The sequence below is a fragment of the Pristis pectinata genome, chromosome 3, assembly GCF_009764475.1.
Source record: "Pristis pectinata isolate sPriPec2 chromosome 3, sPriPec2.1.pri, whole genome shotgun sequence".
Classification (NCBI taxonomy): domain Eukaryota; kingdom Metazoa; phylum Chordata; class Chondrichthyes; order Rhinopristiformes; family Pristidae; genus Pristis; species Pristis pectinata.
The window spans coordinates 79,727,797-79,746,131 of record NC_067407.1 but is presented as its reverse complement, the minus strand read 5'-3'; the positions used below and the strand labels follow the sequence as shown (position 1 = coordinate 79,746,131).

The following is an 18,335-nucleotide window of genomic DNA, read 5'->3' as shown; positions in this document are numbered from 1 at the left end:
GGTCAGACTGATCTGAGATTCTGGATGTGTTGTCATTGCTGCCCCTGGGGAAAGGCTATGGTCCACACCAATACCGTAGATTGTTTAAATAGTTTTAACCTGAGTTAAGATACTTTGACACAAAGTTGTTTCGGTCAAAGTTGCTGAAATTTTCAATACCATCCTCAGTAAATTCAAGTTTGCTAACATTTCATGGAACAATTCAAAGGAGTCAGTTCTTGCCTTTAAATAGCTGAGTTGATTAGATAATTGTGAAGCAGTCCCATGACTGGAATTTCTGATCCAATAACAAGTCCATGATTTAACTGAGCCTACATAGAAAACATAACTATCTGTGGCAAGACCCGAATTAGCTGCATAACTGTGTGTTCTGTTAAAGGGAGTAAATATTTCATTAGGACTCTAATACTGCTTCCCGTTTAGTCATGAAACATGCAGTATTTTAATCTGATTTAACAGAAGGTTTTAATTGCTCTGTCACACCACCATCGACCTGCATATGATCAGATTCACAGTCAGTTCAACTCTTTCACTGGTTAAAATTCCAGGAATGTGTTGAACCCGTTGTGTATGAAGAACAGAATTTAGAGAAGAAAGCAGTAAACACAAGCGAAACATTAGTCTTGAAACAATGTTTTTCAAATGTAGATAGAGTTGTTTACACCCTTCAGAAAACATTAACAGCTTGCAGTTATACAGGACCTTTAATACAATCATGTCATATAGTGATTCATAGGACTCAAGCCATAAAGAGATATGGATACATAAAGAAAAATCTCCCATCAGCAAGGCTAAGCAGGATCAAAGTTTAGAGGATATTCCAGAGTTTATGGCCTAGACAGCTGAAGTGACGGCTGGCAGTGGTGGGGGGGGTGGTCGGAGGTGAAGAAGGGGTTTGGGTGTAACGAGCCCAGAGTTGTGGTGACATTTATAAACATGCCAAGAAAAGTTTAATCGGAAAAGCTGTTTTGAAAAATTAAATCTGTGGCACCTCATTTGGTCACTATTTAAAAAGGAATAAGCCTTGCCTTGTTCTCTCATTACTGCCCATGAACAGAGAAAGAAATATGTGCAATTTTAAAGCATTATTTTGGAGGCTTCCCCCCCCCTCCCCCCCACCCCCAATACATCTTCAAAATACACCTTACCTTCAGCTGGGCTCAGTGTTAGCCTTTTTGCTATGAGTTGGAGCAGATAATTCAGGTGGACAATTCTGTGCATCATTGTGGGAGTGCTGCATTGTCAGAGGTACTGAGCTTTAGACAAAATATTAGCCAAAGTCTTGTCTGCTCACTCAAGTGAATGTACAAGATGCTGTGACATCATTCAGAAGATTAAAGTTCCCCAGTGACTTTTCCAATATTTCCCACTGAAGTAAATCCTCAGAATATCTCGTCAGTATTATATTGCTGTTTGTGCAAGCTGGTTGTGTAATTGGCCAGAGTTTTCAACATCAGAACTGTGGCTGCAAGGTATTTTGTGAATTAAAGGTCAATGAAAAGAGCTGTATAAATGCAAGTCTCCTTTTCAATTTTCCCATTAGAAGCAGAATAATTAGAAGCAACTTTCTGAAGGCAATTAGCTTAACTTCATACGTTTCAAATACTCTGGCACTGCCACATGGCTTTAAAAGGTTTAGATTTTCTATGTACATGAGAACTTCATTTGGCACCTACCAGATCTTCTGCTGTAACCGGTTGTCCTTTCCTGTCATTGGCTACCACTATCTTTCCAAGTCGGTTCCTCATGTCAGCCAGACTGTCTGTTAAGGCGAGGATTGCCATGATTTCACTGGCAACAGCAATATCAAACTGAGCCTTGAGGAGGGGTAAAACACAAATGGACAACTGGAGACTACAGCTGATATCAAAAGATGAAACATTTCAGAATCACATTTTCCATTTGCTATGAGGCTGCCTTTGCCCACTTTTCTCGTGTTAACTTATTACAGACTTAATAGTGTAACAACTCTCAATCCGAACACAGAACAGCAGTGAACTCCAAAAGGTGCAGTGGGGTTAGCAGGCAGGAGTAAAAGAAACAAGGCATGGGAATATCGTTCTATTTGCACATGTAGGTTGTATATTTGGTAATCTTTCCTATACTTATTCCTGTTATTAATTCCTACACTAGAAACTGCCAATGCAAGTATTTCACTCTGTAATCATGCCCTCTGTTACAGGTGCACTGCATCTTCTCTCAAGGTGGTGCAACATTAGCAAGATGTGTTTCCAATATCATGGAAACCATGGACAGAGCAGTTCAGAGTGGACCAAGATGTAAAGGAAGAGATACAAGTCCAAGGCTTTAAATCCATTTAATTCCCACCGCTGTCTGTAAGGAGTTTGTACGTTCTCCCCGTGTCTGCGTGGGTTTCGTCCGGGTGCTCCGGTTTCCTCCTACATTCCAAAGACGTATGAGTTAGGAAGTTGTGGGCACGCTATGTTGGCGCCAGAAGCGTGGCGACACTTGCGGGCTGCCCCCAGAACACTCTATGCAAAAGATGCATTTCATTGTGTGCTTTGATGTACATATGACTAATAAAGATATCTTAAGTAAAAACTCGAACTGATGCCCAAGTAGTTGCAACTAAGGTATTCAGACAGGATGACAGAAAAGCAACAGTATACAAGCTGCAAATCAGGCCATTCTAAGACAACCCATCAACATCAATGTAAGACCGATTTAATTCCAATATTGATCAACTAACTTTACAAAGGCCAATTGTCTATCATTTTTCCCTACTAAACCTCAAGCTTTCCACATAGGATACCTTTGGGGCAGCATTCATTCCAGATATACATCTTTAATACTTGTGGAAGCTTGTGGGCTTTTAAATCAGAATGATTTACCATTTCATCTGGTGTTCATCATCAGCTCTTTTGGGTAATTGATTGGACTATACCGTCAGTGTGCCGTTTAATCTAAATTTAATGGCGAAGGAAACCGGTAGCAGCTGCATCAGGGAAGTCAGCAGAATGAAAGTGTAATAGTGGAATGATTTTGCTTCCAGATTAGTGATTTCACTACTCAGTGCAGAGAACTACCTTAAATAACTGCAGGAGAGTCAGAATTGACTTAGAGTCTAAAGACACAGTCGGACAGTGTGAAACTGTTGTCAACGTCAAACTGGTTCACCGACATCTTTTACCAAAGGACTTTTACACACCAGGTCAATATCTGGGTTCCAGCCATATCACCACACTAGTATTTGACCAAGCAAGCCACCATCTCTTCAAGATAAATGTTAGCCTTGCCCTGGAATTCTCTTCCCAAACCTTGCCACCCTTTCCTTGTCCTTAAAAGTTTTCAAAATATATGCTTTGTACTGTTTTGGTTGTCTCAGTCCTCCTTCTGGTGGTAGAATCTTGCCCCATGTTAGAACAGTGTAGGTTCATGTCCTGCTCCAGTGAATTACTGAGAGGATGTTGCATTGTTAGCGGCAGTGTCTGTTGGATGAGATTTTAAATACTGCCTATGTCGTCAAGCAGACGTGAGTGATCCCATTGAAAGGGGAACAGGGAAAATTCCTCACAATGATGTGGTCAATATATATCCCTCAATCAATATCACTTAACAGGATTCTGGTCCTCACCCCATCGCTGCATGTGGGAGTTTGCTTCACTGTCACATTTACAATAGTGAGTAAAGTACTTGATTGACCATGGAGTGTGTTGGGACACCCTGGGATTGCAATAGGTTTTATAGTTATAAACACAAAAACCATGCCTTTGATTTTATGAAATATTGTCTGATTACACTGATGTAGAGCACCTTGTTACATGTTAAAGATGCAATATAAATGATTATTGATAAGCAATAAACACAACTATTGCCTGGACAAATACATAGCAAAAAAGGCCAAAACAACTTGCTCTCACATTTCCTAGACAATGGTGACTGGGCTGAAATCAGCTCAAATGGAAGTGTATTACTGTTTAAAATACATCAGCCCTACTCAGGCAGTACTCCTTCAATTTCTTATAATTGGAATTGGTTTATTATTGTCATTTGTATCAAGGTTCAATGAAAAACTTGTCTTGCATACAGTTTATACAGATCAATTCATTAAACAGTGCATTGAGGTAGTACAAGGTAAAACAATACAGAATGCAGAGTAAAGTGTCACAGTTACAGAGAAAGTGCAGTGCAGGTAGACAATAAGGTGCAAGGTCATAACGAGGTAGATTGAGTGGTCAAGAGTCCATCTTATTGTACCATAGAACCATAGAACACTACAGTGCAGAAAAACAGGCCATTCGGCCCTTCTAGTCTGTGCCAAAACGTTATCCCTCTAGTCCCATTTACTTGCACCCAGTCCATAACCCTCCAGACCACTCCCGTCCATGTATCTATCCAATTTATTCTTAAAACTCAAGAGTGAGCCCACATTTACTACATCAGATGGCAGCCTGTTCCATACTCCCACCACTCTTTGAGTGAAGAAGTTCCCCCTAATGTTCCCCCTAAACCTTTCCCCTTTCATTGTACTAGGAAACCCTTCAATAGTCTCATAACAGCAGATAAATGAAAGACCCCTGGTTTGTTCCAGTCAACTCCCTCACATTGTAAACCACCATCACCAAACTGTAAAACACAGGAGGTATCCATTTGGCCCACAGCCCTTGTTCTTCCCTCAAAGCACTGCACTTCTCTGCCTTTATTCAATTTACTTTTGGATCTGCTTCCACAATATGAAGCAATTCTCAGATCCTATTGACTGGTTTCAGCTTGGTGGGTTTACTCAGTTGGGGATGGGGATTTGGGGGGGGGGGGGGGGGGTGGGGGGAGCTGGCTGCCGGCAGGGGTGGAATTGAATTCCCTTTCCCAAGGCTGAGAAAGTGAAAAGTCAAGTGCAGCTGTGAAAAAGGACAATTATACAGCAGAGCAAGATAGTAACAGGCTTGGGTTTCGCATCGATCGAATGCACAAAGCAGCAGCTAAAGTAGCCATTTACATCTTGGGAAAGAAGCATGTGACACTGTGCAATGATCTTAATTTAAACAGCAGTAATAGAAGGAGATGTGCACAAATTAACTGTGCAGATAACAACAAATTGTGCACCACACTGAAACAATCCCAGACAATGCGAGTCAAGTTTGGGAGAAAGAGTAGAGGGACACTTGTCATAGAGTCACACAAATAGAGACAGGCTGCTGGGCAAAGGGAAGAGGGGGAGATTGCTCAGGAGGTAAGAGGAAGAGGCTGTTCAACCACAAGTCCACGACACCATACAAACGGTTGAGCTGTGGTTTAACTTTCATCCACCCCCAATGTTTCATATCTTGTTATACCTTTGAAAATTCCAAACATCTGCTTTGAACTTTTCAACTGGTTGAACCTTGGGAGCTTTTTGGGAACAGAGAGAGCATGTGCAAGAGCAAGAGCTTCCAGATTTTCATTATCCTTCCCAACACCTCTGAATGGACAAGGGTTAGATTAAGGTTGCGGCCCGAGTTGGCAATTCTTTTTCCAGAGTAAATGGTCTTTCCCCCATCTTCCTGTCAACTCCTTTGAGTATCCATTAGATCCCCCCTTAACATCCCATGCATTGAGAAAATCATGCACATAACTTGACCCCCTTGTGTTCTGGAATATTCTTTGCTTGTGCTACAAGAAAACCTCAGCCTTAAAAGTCATAGACCTAATACTTCTGGATCATACTTCTGCACCAGGGTTACAGTGGGATACTGACCACCTTCTCCATCTCTCTCACACACACAAACACACACACTATGCAGCAGGATCCCTGCCACTGTCAAAAGACAGAAAGAAGAAACTGGGGGTGGGGGGAATCAAATTTAAAGCACTCTCTTCCTGCAAGAGTGAACAAATCTGGTGCTGAATTGCATCAGAAGGGGGGAAAATAAGATCACAGCAAAAGGCAAAGCTATAAAGTGGCCTTGCGCTGCCAATAAACTCCTTGCTGTTCAAGACTGTAACCCTCTCCTGATGAATGGTGATCATCCTCCTCCAGTCAAGGGGGCTGCCCTCTCCCCCAGCTTACATGGTCCACTCACCATCAGAACCAACTCCTTCCTGTTCCCTTTAACCCAAACAACCTTGAGGGAACTGGAAGGGGTTGGTTTCAATGGACTTTAAAAAATGGGCAAGTGTGAGGGACATCCCATTAGAACCCAACACGGGATCCAGTTACTTCTCCAAATACAAGGTGCAAGGCCATTTTGTATGTGCCAAGTTTCAGGAAGGTGGCCATTTAATCCCAACTGTGTTGCTCCCCATAGCCCTATAAATTTCTCCCTCTCAAGGCCCTTTTGAATCTCTATTGATCTGCATCATCCCTCTAAAATGCAACTTGTAGCCACTTGGGGGCAGTAATCACATGCACTTTATTCGATGATTGCTGCCAGTTATCTTTCGTGCACATGTAGTCATCCTTTATTATAGCTTTCAGTGACTATGAGTCACCCTGCACCTTTTCTGACCAAAACCCCAGCGGTGCCCAGCCTATAACAAGAACCGGCTCAGCCCTGGCTGCAGGCATGGTGGGTGGTTGGAAGTAATAGACCACACACCCAACCGCAGGCAGGGAACCAAACACCACCTGCCAAAACTTGCCCATGGACTTCAGACAAGGGTGTTCAAGGGACGGGGAACAGAAGCTCATGTTTCAAGTACACAAACACTCCTGCTCAGGAAATGACTATCTGAAAGGACACCTGGAAATACTTGGTGACGTCTCATAGAAACAAACGTACAGCACAGAGCAAGCCCTTTCTGGCCCACCTAGTCCAGGCCAAATGTCATGCCTATCTACTCTAATCCCATTTGCCCACATTAGGCCCATGTCCCTCTACGCCTTTCCTATCCAAGTAGCTGTCCAAATATCTTTTAAATGTTCTAGTTGTATCCGCCTCCTCTGGCAGATCGTTCCAGATAACCACCGCCGTCTGTGTGAAAAATGTACCCTTTAGATCTCCTCTAAATTTCCCTCCCCTCACCTTAAATCTGTACCCTCTAGCTTTAGAATCTCCTGCCCTGGGAAAAAGATTCTGACTACCTATCCCATGATAATTTCATAAACCTCTATAAGGTCACCCCTCAGCCTCCTGTGTTCCCGTGAGAATAAACCCAGCCGGTCCACTCTCTCCTTATAACTACAGCCCTCCATTCCAGGCAATATCCTGGTGAATCTCTTCTGCACTCTCTCTATTGCTACCACATCCTTCCTGCATTGTGGTGACCAGAACTGCACACACTGCTGCAAGAGAGTCTAACCAACGTTTTGAACAACTGCAATGTGACGTTCCAACTCTTGTACTCAATGCTTCAGCCTATGAAGGCAAGAGTACAAGATGCCTTTTTCACTACCCTATCCACCTGCGTTGCCACTTTCAGCGAGCTAAGGACTTTCCCCCAAGTTCTCTCTGTACATCAAACCTTCCAAGGTCCCAGCCATCTGTAGAAAGGAATGGGGGTAACAGAGAAAGACGCAAAATCTCAGCCGATATATTCTTGGTTAAAGCTCCAGTCTGACACCTAATAAGAACCAGGCAATCCTATTCACACAGTTGCATCAATTTGCTTTTCCATCACAACCGGCTGTTTAGTTCAGTTCACCAACACAAAGCTTTTATAGATTTATCCAGCACACACAGTGAGACCGATTGGCCCATTGTGCTTCTGCCAGCTGATAGAAACATCCAATTAGGCACATGTCCTGCTCCTTCCTCACAGCTACCTGTTCCCACTTCAACTATTTACTCAATTCCCACTGGATATTATTATCAAGTCTATTGCTGCCACCGCACTTTCTGGAAATTCATTCCAGGTGAAAGTACCAAGCTGGTAAATTGTTTGTTATTTCTTTTCAAGTAACCTAGTAACTTGAAGTGGATTATCAGTCTGGTATTGATGCAAGCTATGAGTATATATTAATCTTGAAAATATTTGGTTTGTAATAGTGCATTACACTGAATCACTTTCAATGAAACATTTTTACATTATCAGTAAAAGTTACTAGTTCGAGCATCACTAACAATGTAATGCTTTTTCCAATTTCCTACATGAAAGGTTACAGCAATTACCACTGTCCACAAAAGATAACTATCCACCTCATCCCATTCAACATGGTCACTCTCATTACTGATTGCTCAGCTCAATCATCTCCATTCAAGACTAAGATCATGTTACAATAGAAGATTGGAGAGATTCTGAAATGTCAAACAAGCCGCTTGTGTAATCTAACTTATGTTAAAACAGAACAAAAGATACCATTGCACAGAGTTCCTAGTATTAACATATTTACTGAACATTGACCCAGCAAAGTCACTGCCTGTCAGTTGACCCTGCAAAGTCCTCCTCATAAACATCTAGGGACCACTCTCTAAATTGGGAATTATCCCACCACCCCCCCAAGACAAGTCATAATCAGTCTTAGAATAATCTCTTTCAGACAATGTGTTGTACGTCGGCTGGAGTGGAAACTATGAGCTTTCAGGAAAGACTAGACAAGTTTTCTTTGGGACGGAGGAGAGATTTAATTGAGATGTATAATATAATGAGGGAATATAGACAGTTGCAAGATCCAAAGCAAGTGGTAGGAGGAGTTAAGGAAAATCTATTTTCAGAGGGCACTTGGGGTTTTGAATTTGCTGCTTGTGAAAGGTGGCAGAGGCAAAATCGTTCATCACATTTGAAAATTACTTGGATGTGCATTTAAAGACCAATGCACCATAGCCGAAATTAGACTGAAAAGCCCTTTCTTACTGGCACGGACATGGGCCAAGTGGATTCCTCCCATAAATTTTCTAAAACCTACAGAAGTATATTGCAGTTACTCACCTGGGTTACTCTGACAGCACCACACAAACCAGTGATCGTCACCACCAAGAACAAGGGCAGCAGCACATAGAAGCATCATCGCCTGCATGTTCCCCTTCCAAATTTACACTGTCCTGATATGGAAATAGTCATGGTCACTGGTACTAAATACAAACAGCTTTGCTGGAGTTCCTTCAGAGGGACTACAGCCAGGGCTGGCATGGATGTGGTAGGCTGAAGGGCCTGTTTCTGTGCTGGGTATTTTGGGATAGGCAATAAATGCCGAGCCTCCTGGCAACACCTACCTTCAGAAAAAGGTGTTGTAAATGTGTAAAGCAGTCCATACCTCTCTAATAAATCCTTTCTCTGTATTAGATTTCCCGATCGTTATTTTACGCAAGAAGCGATCATTTGTATCGACCACTGAAAAATAAGTATCAAATAAATACATTCTCATTTTATATGTAGACACGTAGAAATAGAATTCTGCACCAACAATGCCAAATATTGTTCAGTTTTCTCTTTAATTAATGTAGAAGTTTTAGTTAGATTCAAAGTCCAACTTCACAGTTGCCAACGAGATGGTGCACTGTGCTTCATACTTCAAACCTGCACAATTTTCACGAGTCCTGGTGAGAAACACTGACCGTTTGTTTGCCTGACCTTTACCCACTGACTGAACTCTTTATTTGCCCACTAAAGCAGTCAATATGATGGACACTGCACTACCGCCATCCGGGCCATGCCATCTTCTCGCAGCTACCATTGAGCAGGAGGTACAGAAGCCTGAAGTCCCACACCACCAGGTTCAAGAACAGCTACTTCCCTTCAATCATCAGTTCTTGAACCAACCTGTATAATTCTAATCACCACCTCAGTGTAGCAACACTATGACCACTTTGCACTACAATGGGCTTTGTTTTTTTCCCCTGTTCTAATGGTGTCCTTTCTTCTATAATTTATGTTTAATTTTTGTCTTGCTTGTGAATGTTGTGTATCTGATGCTATGTGCCTGTGATACTGCTGCAAGCAAGTCCTTCGTCGAACCTGTGCATACATGTACTTTTGCATATGGCAATAAACTTGACTTTGACCATCCGTCTGTACAATACCCATCAGCCTGTTTACAAAGCCGCACCACAATGGATCAGGTTCAGATCACTTTGTGGAGCACCTGCACTGAGTCTGCTGGAATGACCCCAAGCTTCCAGTTCTTGCCATCTTAATTCACCATCTCATTCCCACTCTGACCTCTGTCTCCTGCACTGGTACAACAAGGCCCAAAGCTCAAGGAACGACTCATTTATCGTCTGGGTGCAGTGCAACCTGCAAGACTCCATATTGAATTCTTCATCATCAGATAACTTGTTCTTCCTTTCTCCTTGTAGAAGGACTGGCCATTCTGCTTGCTTCCTCTCATCCTTTTTCCTTACATTTGTATGCTCTGGTCTGCTGGGCGTGTACGTACAACATCACCCAGACTTCACAACATTGGCAACACACAACACAAAGGAGCTTAACTGTCCACTTAACGAACAGATTATTTCACCCTATTACAGGACTTATCCTTGTGTTCCACCCATCACCCTCCCCCACCTTCTCTGCTGCCTAGACTAACTTGCTTTCTTTCTACTAGTTCTGAAGGAGTGTCTTTGACCTGAAACATTAACCATTTCTCTTTCCGCAGGTGCTGTCTGACCTGCTGAGTGTTTCCAACATTTATGTTTTTATTTCAGATTTCCAGCATCTGCAGTTTAGTTTTTTGATGACAAGATTCAGGTTGCCAAAGTGCAAAGAGCAAGCAGAGGCCCTGCACACAGCTGCAGTTTGAAAACCATCAAGCACAGGAACATTATTTAGCCATGACCACCAGCTGTTCACAAGTTGGCTGCTGTGTTTCCTTGTAAAACTACTTCATTTGCCGTATAGCACTTTGGCACATCATGCTCGATATACACCCAAGAGTAGTGAGTTACTGATGTCACATAGCATTTACATCCAAGTATAAAAAGTTACATAACCCAAACTAAGATTTCCGCCAAAAAGAACACCACTCACCTCGTTGCCAGGTAACTGTAGAAGGATCAATATCCAAACGAACAAACTTTGCGATCTCCCCTGGTGTCAGTGCATGGGGGTCCTTCTCCTGGATCCCCAGGCGCTGCATTAAAAAAGGCAAAAGTTAAAGACTGAACGCTACAGATGGGTAATTAATGGGATTAATCAGTGAAAATCAAAAAAAATGACAATCAAAAAATTTATTCATAGAATTCACAGGAGCCACGAGAGACTGCACGTGTCCTGATGCAGTGTCTCAAGACCCTGCATCAGGACACTTGATACCTGGCCTTAACTGTAACACTATATCCTGCATTCTGTTTTCCTTTTTACTTTCTCAATGTACTTGTGTACGGAATGATCTGTCATTATGCTGCACTAGTATTGTTACATTTGACTTGTGGGCTGCCCCGAGAACACACTATGCAAAAGATGCATTTCACTGTGTGTTTCAATGTACATGTGACTAATAGAGAAATCTTGTGTTATATATAATTTAACACAAATGTAAATTAACATATGTTTCTAATCTACTGTGCTGCTGCAACACGCTAATTCTCAAGGCATTTATACCCTATGTATGCCTATGACAATAAACCGGAACTTGACTGGCATGCAAACAAAAGCTTTTCACTGTATCTTAGTGCATGTGACAACAATAAGCCAATACCAATCTATGACAGATGAAGCCGATGCATCTACCACTGCACCATTCGTTTAAAAGGGGTCACTGAACTTCACTTAAGTTTTGAGTAATCCTTCTTTTATTTTTCTTTATTTCACTATATTATTTTCATTAATTAGAGTTTGGTATGTCCAAATATTAATTTTTTCAGCTGATCTTAAATGCTTATCATTAAAAGATTATTAATAAACAGCAAAAAGATGTATGACAGCACAGGCTGTCGGAAGGCCATAGGAGATACATGGGCTAACACCACCCATGGGTGCAACAGCGAGGCACCAGTTAGTTGAACACAATCCAGCCCATTGTCTCTTTCATCCTGGTCACTTGCTGATGGAACACAAGACAACATGTACAAACTTAGTTTTTGCCCCTCTCCTTTCCACACCAGTAACTCTCCAAAAACATTTTTTTTTGCCCCAGCCTTAAAGAAGTAACTTCTAATAAGCTATTATGTTCAAAGTAGGTGACCAAACAAAGTACAGGCAACATTATTGTTCACAAGTTAGCAGTGCTAAAGGAGTTTAATAGGAACAGATGGCTCTTTGTTTTCTGCCAATTGGTCTTAAACACTCATCTTGAATTAGCCTAGTAATGAATTATCACCCAGATAAAATCAATGTACATCCTGCTACAGTTTGCCATGATAGTTTGTTGACATTTGGTTTGACAGGAGCAGTGTACAAACCCCCACCATGGTACAGTGCCAAACTAATGAGCTTCCAGTGCTTTCAATAGTCAGGGTAAGTAAAAGACACCCAAGATACTAATTTGAGTTACAAAAGATCACGTATCGATGTTGTTACAATACATATAATACCAAGCTTCGTGGCTAATTACCTGACATCTGTCCCATTGGGAACACCTCCAACATTGCCAGATAAAGAATTTCCCCACAGCCAAAAGGATTTGGAGAAAACTACAAATTATTAAAAGGCTACCAATGGAATGAATGGCAAAACATCACATACATTAGTACCTTCACATTATGAGCACATCATCAGTAATTCAATTTGTAAAAGTCGATAACTGATGGGGTATTTCAGGTCTCTTAGAGCCAAGGGGAGATTCTATGGGGAGCAAAGGAACCAAAAAAAAGAGGAGCCCAAAGTTGGATAGCAGCAATGGTAGTGGCCAAGTGGCAGGACATTGTTGCATCCATGTACTCTTAGTTAAATAAAGCCATGTCAAAATTTATGCGGCATGTTGATATTTACTGAACTAGAACGTACTCAGACTGCACAGGTCGACATGAATAATTCAGATTTACAAATGCGAAATTTCTGCTCTGGTAAGAAATTATTGCAGTGTTCAGGTCCCTCCTCCAGCCTCATTAACAGTCTATGCTCATCCAATTCCAGCTGTGTGTGCAGCAACAGCTTTTAAGCATCACCACTGTAAAGTTCATTGTCACCCCCAGAGCACTTCAATGACATCTCCTCTAAACTTTTGACAGTGATGAAGATACACACCTAGTTTATGCAGCCTGGGACTTTTGGCTCACCACACACACACACACACACACACACACACACACACACACAGACTGTCCAATAATGGTATGGAAAAGCATGGAGAATTGGGATTAAAACAGATGAACAGGGAAATTAATCGAAATAAAATGCTTTACTCACTGCTAGTCGAGCAAGCTGGATGGCAGAGAAATGTCGCTCTCTATTTACAGTGGGCACCAAACGATTGTACAGTGCCTAGAAAAATGACATCACAACAGCATCAAAACCAGTTAATCCACAGGGATGCTGCATGAACCTCCAAAGTGGGGAAAACACACTCACTGCAGCTCGTATTACTCAGACTTGCACTGCCAGTTCTTAAATATCACAAACTAATTGATGGAAAATACTTGCCATTACAAAGAGACCTGTTACACAGCTACAAGCCATTCCCAGGGACACACACACCTACACAAATGTCAGCTGCTCCTTAAGGATCGGCAGTTAGGTGAAAGGTACCCCCTGGTCTGCTCCTAACTCGCAAGTCTTCCAATGCAAGGAGCTGTCCACCGAGTGTCACAGACAGGCACGTTCCAAAGTCCAGGACTGCATGCCGACTGACACACTAGCTTGGTGCAGCCACCAGAGCTTCTGGGGAAAAGCCACAGTTTAAGATCTTCCCACTATCACACAGAGGGATTGGATTCAGTGTTTAAAATCCCTTAGGCATTTCCATCATGAAATACATTGAGAAAAACTAAATGTCTTGCTGATATAGCATGGATATAATAAGCAAATGGAATGCTTTGTGAATGATGGCACCTGATTGTACTGTATAAACTGGTTACTACAAGTATATTTGAAAGATAAAAGAGGGAATTGTGGAGAACAAAAAGCAGAAAGAGGAAAATGTTGAGCCTCCAGAAGAATTATCAGCCTGTGAGTAAGCAGCTCACCTGGTCCGATTGAGTAGCTTCATGTAGCATTCTGGCATCAATAGCTGCTGCCAACAGGTTATTGGCTGCTGTAATTGCATGAATGTCCCCAGTTAAGTGAAGGTTGAACTGCAATGAAAAACAGGACCAATTGACCATTACAAACTTAAAGGATGAATGCAAAAGGCTATATGCACCAATATCTGTGCAATAAACCAGCTTCATTTTGCATTATGCTGATCAAGTTTTGACTCTGCACTTAGCTCCAAGCTTACAGACTCCTATCAAGTGCAAAAACTGCAGGAAATGCGAAATTAAAGAACCCATGACAAACTTTTTCCTCACAGAACATCTGAAGCACAATGTTGGTTCATTCGAAGAGAGAGGAAGTACACAATGGAGAAGGGATAGGATCTGCTTGTAAGAGAGATGGCAGGAGGGGGCTTTGTTGAGCATAAACAATAGCGCAGTTGCGTCAAATTGTCCACTTCTTCTCAGTATATTCTATCCAGTCTAATGTAAATCCATGAACGGTCAAGATTCTTACAATTTATGAATGACACTGTGCCAAAGGCTCTCAAAATTATTAAATATCAGATCTCTCACCTCCTCCATTGGAATGACCTGAGAATATCCACCTCCTGCAGCTCCACCTGCCCAGAGACAATCGCTAGTTATATTGAACTGCAATACAGACTCCAATGTGCTTAACATTTACACTAGATTACGAGTCCAGTGATATAATCATTGCATTACTGAACCTAAGATTTAATGATTCACAAAACAGCAAGGTACCAGTACTGTACCAGTAACTACTGGTATGCTATTGGTAGAAGTAATTGCAAGGTTGTCACAAGTCAAGAAACCCAAACTCACTTGCTAATTATCTTTTAGAGAAGGAAATCTGCTATTCTTAACCAAGTGTAATCCCAGTGCCACGCAAACACCGCCGACTCTGAACGGCCTTCTGTAGTGAACTGGTAAACTGCACAGAATTGCTATAACAGTTCATGAGGGTCACCAAAACCTAGTCACTATTGTAGTGCAGAGTGACGTGGTAGCCACCACAGCAAGTTCCTAATAAGAGGGACCAATTTAATTTTAAATTGTGCTGGTTGAGGGATACTCATAGGCCAAGCAGTAGACAGCACTCCAATATTATCATGGGGTACTCTGTGTCTAGCCGAAGGCACTGGCGGGTACTTAGCTTAACATTGTGACTAAAGGACAGCAGCTCCAAAAATGCAACCTTCAGTACTACAGTGGGCATTGGCCTGGATTTCCTGATCAATACTTCATCTGGGGTTTGTATCCATAATCAACCAACTCCAGGCTGAGAGTAGACTATAAGTTGAAGGCCTGCAACTTTACTAACTGGACAATATAGAGAGAGTGAACATAAATTTCTTTTTTTTTTTGAGGGGGGTGGGAGGGGGAGGGCGAGGGCGAAGAAAGAGAACAAACTAAACTTAGGAACAACATAAAAAGGTTCTCCAGAAACAAGTTTTCCCAGATAAAATTAAGGTGGCAGGAGATGGCAGTCAAACAGCTGTGCACAGCATTATTCTGATATGAGCCTTGTGTACGTCTGTTGAATGCACAATTTCACTATTTGCTCTAGAAATAAAAATGTAATTACTTATCTAGTTAGCAAGCACTTATTTTAAGTTGGTTACCTTTAACGCCAAATGTTGGCCCCTGAGATGGCTGCCTTACACAAGCAAATGCATTAACATCTAGATGAGCACCCAGTGCTTGAACCAATCCAATTGTCACTGTACTCTTCCCCTCTCCCAGAGGAGTTGGTGTAATTCTAAACAAAAACACAACAAAGAAAACACTTATTACATTGGTAGTGTAATTGCTCAACTTGAACCAAGTCCAGACCATAATGCCCAATAAAAACAATTACCTATAACAAGGAACAGACAAAAACATCACTCCTATTAATTTTAGCATAAAGTCTGAACTAACATTTCACTGAAGAACTGAAGGAGCAGTCAGACCCGACATCTCTCTGATGATGCCATTTTTCATGTCATAGTAACTACTGTCTCAGAGTTCCCATGACCTGGGTTCAACCCTGACCTCTGATATTGTCTATGTGGAGTTTGCATGTCCTCTGTGACATGGATTTCCCCCAGGTGCTCCGGTTTCTTCTCAGATCCCAAAGATGTGCAGATTGGTAGGCTAGTTGGCCACTCTAAATTGTCCCTGGTGTGTAGGGATAAATACTTCCTTGAGCACTGGGAAGACTCCTGCTCTTCACCATGGGCTCATGGTTGACACAGTCATGCAACATAGAGAGAGGCCCTTCAGCTCACCAAGTCTGTGCCAACCATCAGACACCCATTTACACCAATCCCATATTATTCTTCCTGTATCCCCCCTCAACCCAACCCAACCCACCGCCCACCCCCCCTACCCCGACACCAAGATCCTACCATTCACGTGCACACTAGGGCAATTTAAAGTGGTCAATTAACCTACAACTCGTACGTGGTCTTGATAATGCCCTGAAGAACTGAAGGATAAATTCCCTATTGATTCAATTTCCCCAATGATAAACATTAGCTTCCTTAATTACTTACTGTACCTACATATTAGCCTTCTGTGAATCATGCATAAGGACAGCCACATGCCTTTGCATCTCCAGAGTTTGAAATCTCTCACCATTTATCTTCTTCAGATTTTTTTTCTGCCAAAAGGGACAGTTTCACATGTCCCTCAATATGCTCCATTTACCAGATCTTGACCGTTTATTGATCTTTTGCAGCCTATATGTCCTCTTCACAACTTACTAGCTGTTTCATCAGCACCCTCATCCAAATCATTTAAATAAATTTTAAGTTGTGGTCCCAGCACCCAATTCTACAGCACACCATTTAGCCACCCAGACACGAGCAATTACCTAATTTACTTTGAAATTCACAGCAAAGAAACAGGCCATTCAGTCCAAATAGCTTTGCCTGTACTCATCATCCACACAAATCCATTCTCACCTTAACTTCACCTAGCACCATCAGCATGTCCTTCTACCCTTTACACAGATATCGAGGTATCCCCAATTCCATTTATGCTATTCACCACATTCTCAAAACTCTAAAGAGAGAAGTTGGTCCTTAATTTTTTAAACTGGATGTTAGTGATCATAGTTACCACCTCTAGTTATGAACAGGTTATGGAGTCAACATTGACTCTATGGACAGAATAGCCACCTTCTGGAAAGTAAACTTTGATTCTATAGATTTGGATCCCCCTATAATTTGAAATTCTCTCTCTGTGTAAGTCGTTACACAATTCTCCGTGTGGTTACTGACAAGTCTCTTTCCAAAAAGCAATGTGAAGGCTTAAGCATGGTGCAATACAGGCTGACCCTGGGTTATGAACATTCGACTCATGGAACCGGCACCCCCCCCCCCCCCCCCCTCCCCATACAATCAAGCTTCCATCTTACTAAATTCAAAAGTTCAACATACATTTGTTCCTTTGAATGGTAGAACTAGCTTCCTCTCTCTCTCCACTTTTAGTAGTTGTTCTTTCTTATTAGTCTTGTGTATTTGTTGCCATTACAACACTGAGGAGGTATGGTTACAACATAGAATGATTTTTGTGCATCTTCCGACTTACGGACAAGATTGACTTAAGGACATCTATAAAAATGAAACCCATTCGTTACCCAGGGTAGCCTGCATTATAGAAAGAGGAGTTCCAGGAAAAATTTAAAATCATTTTGTACTAATGAACAGCAAATAAAATGTTCCTACCCAGCAACCAATACATATTTTCCTTCCTCCTGTCCTTTCAATCTATCCAAGACAGATAGTTTTACTTTTGCTTTATTCCTTCCGTAGGCTTCTATTTCTGTTGGATGCAGCCCAATCTCTTTGGCGAGGATGCCGACTGGCTTCGGAGTCTGTGCTCTGGAGATCTCAATGTCACTGCAAACATTTGAACAAGTTACTCAGATCACCGAATGAGTTCCACTTAGCACCATAAGCGCACACCTAGAAACAAATGCTTCCAAACACGCACTGTGTTATCTAAGAGGCATTTAGACAGGCACATGAACATGCAGGGAATGGAGGGATATGGATAATGTGCAGGCAGATAGGGTTAGTTTAATTTGGCATCGTGGTCGGCACAGACATTGTGGGCCAAAGGGCCTGTTCCTGTGCTGTCCTTTGTATACAGTAAAATTCTGTTAGTCTGGCATGCTAGGGACTTTGGTAGTGCTGAACTAGCTGATTTTCTAGACGAATGGCTTTTTTTATTAATACTCCAACTTGTAATTCACTTTTATTTTAAAAAAAGTTATATAGTAACCTTTCGGTGAGCCCAGTAAGTCGCAGGGGAGCTTGGGAATCAGGATGCTGTTGAGTGGGCAGGGAGTGCGGCACACATCACCTAGCGAGCCAG

General features: G+C 41.9%; 1 protein-coding gene across 2 annotated transcripts in view; it reads right to left on the bottom strand.

Moving 5' to 3' along the window:
- The window catches only part of mthfd1l (methylenetetrahydrofolate dehydrogenase (NADP+ dependent) 1 like), a 151,919-nt gene that overhangs the window by 85,699 nt on the left and 47,885 nt on the right, over positions 1-18,335 (bottom strand). For both annotated transcript variants that reach the window (XM_052011374.1, XM_052011375.1), the window contains 8 exons: positions 17,684-17,857; positions 15,593-15,729; positions 14,523-14,569; positions 13,938-14,045; positions 13,162-13,236; positions 10,843-10,945; positions 9,131-9,207; positions 1,677-1,817 (listed from right to left, as the gene is read on the bottom strand). In XM_052011374.1, coding sequence (XP_051867334.1) covers positions 1,677-1,817; positions 9,131-9,207; positions 10,843-10,945; positions 13,162-13,236; positions 13,938-14,045; positions 14,523-14,569; positions 15,593-15,729; positions 17,684-17,857 — 862 coding nt within the window. The remainder of the gene's footprint in view (positions 1-1,676; positions 1,818-9,130; positions 9,208-10,842; positions 10,946-13,161; positions 13,237-13,937; positions 14,046-14,522; positions 14,570-15,592; positions 15,730-17,683; positions 17,858-18,335) is intronic.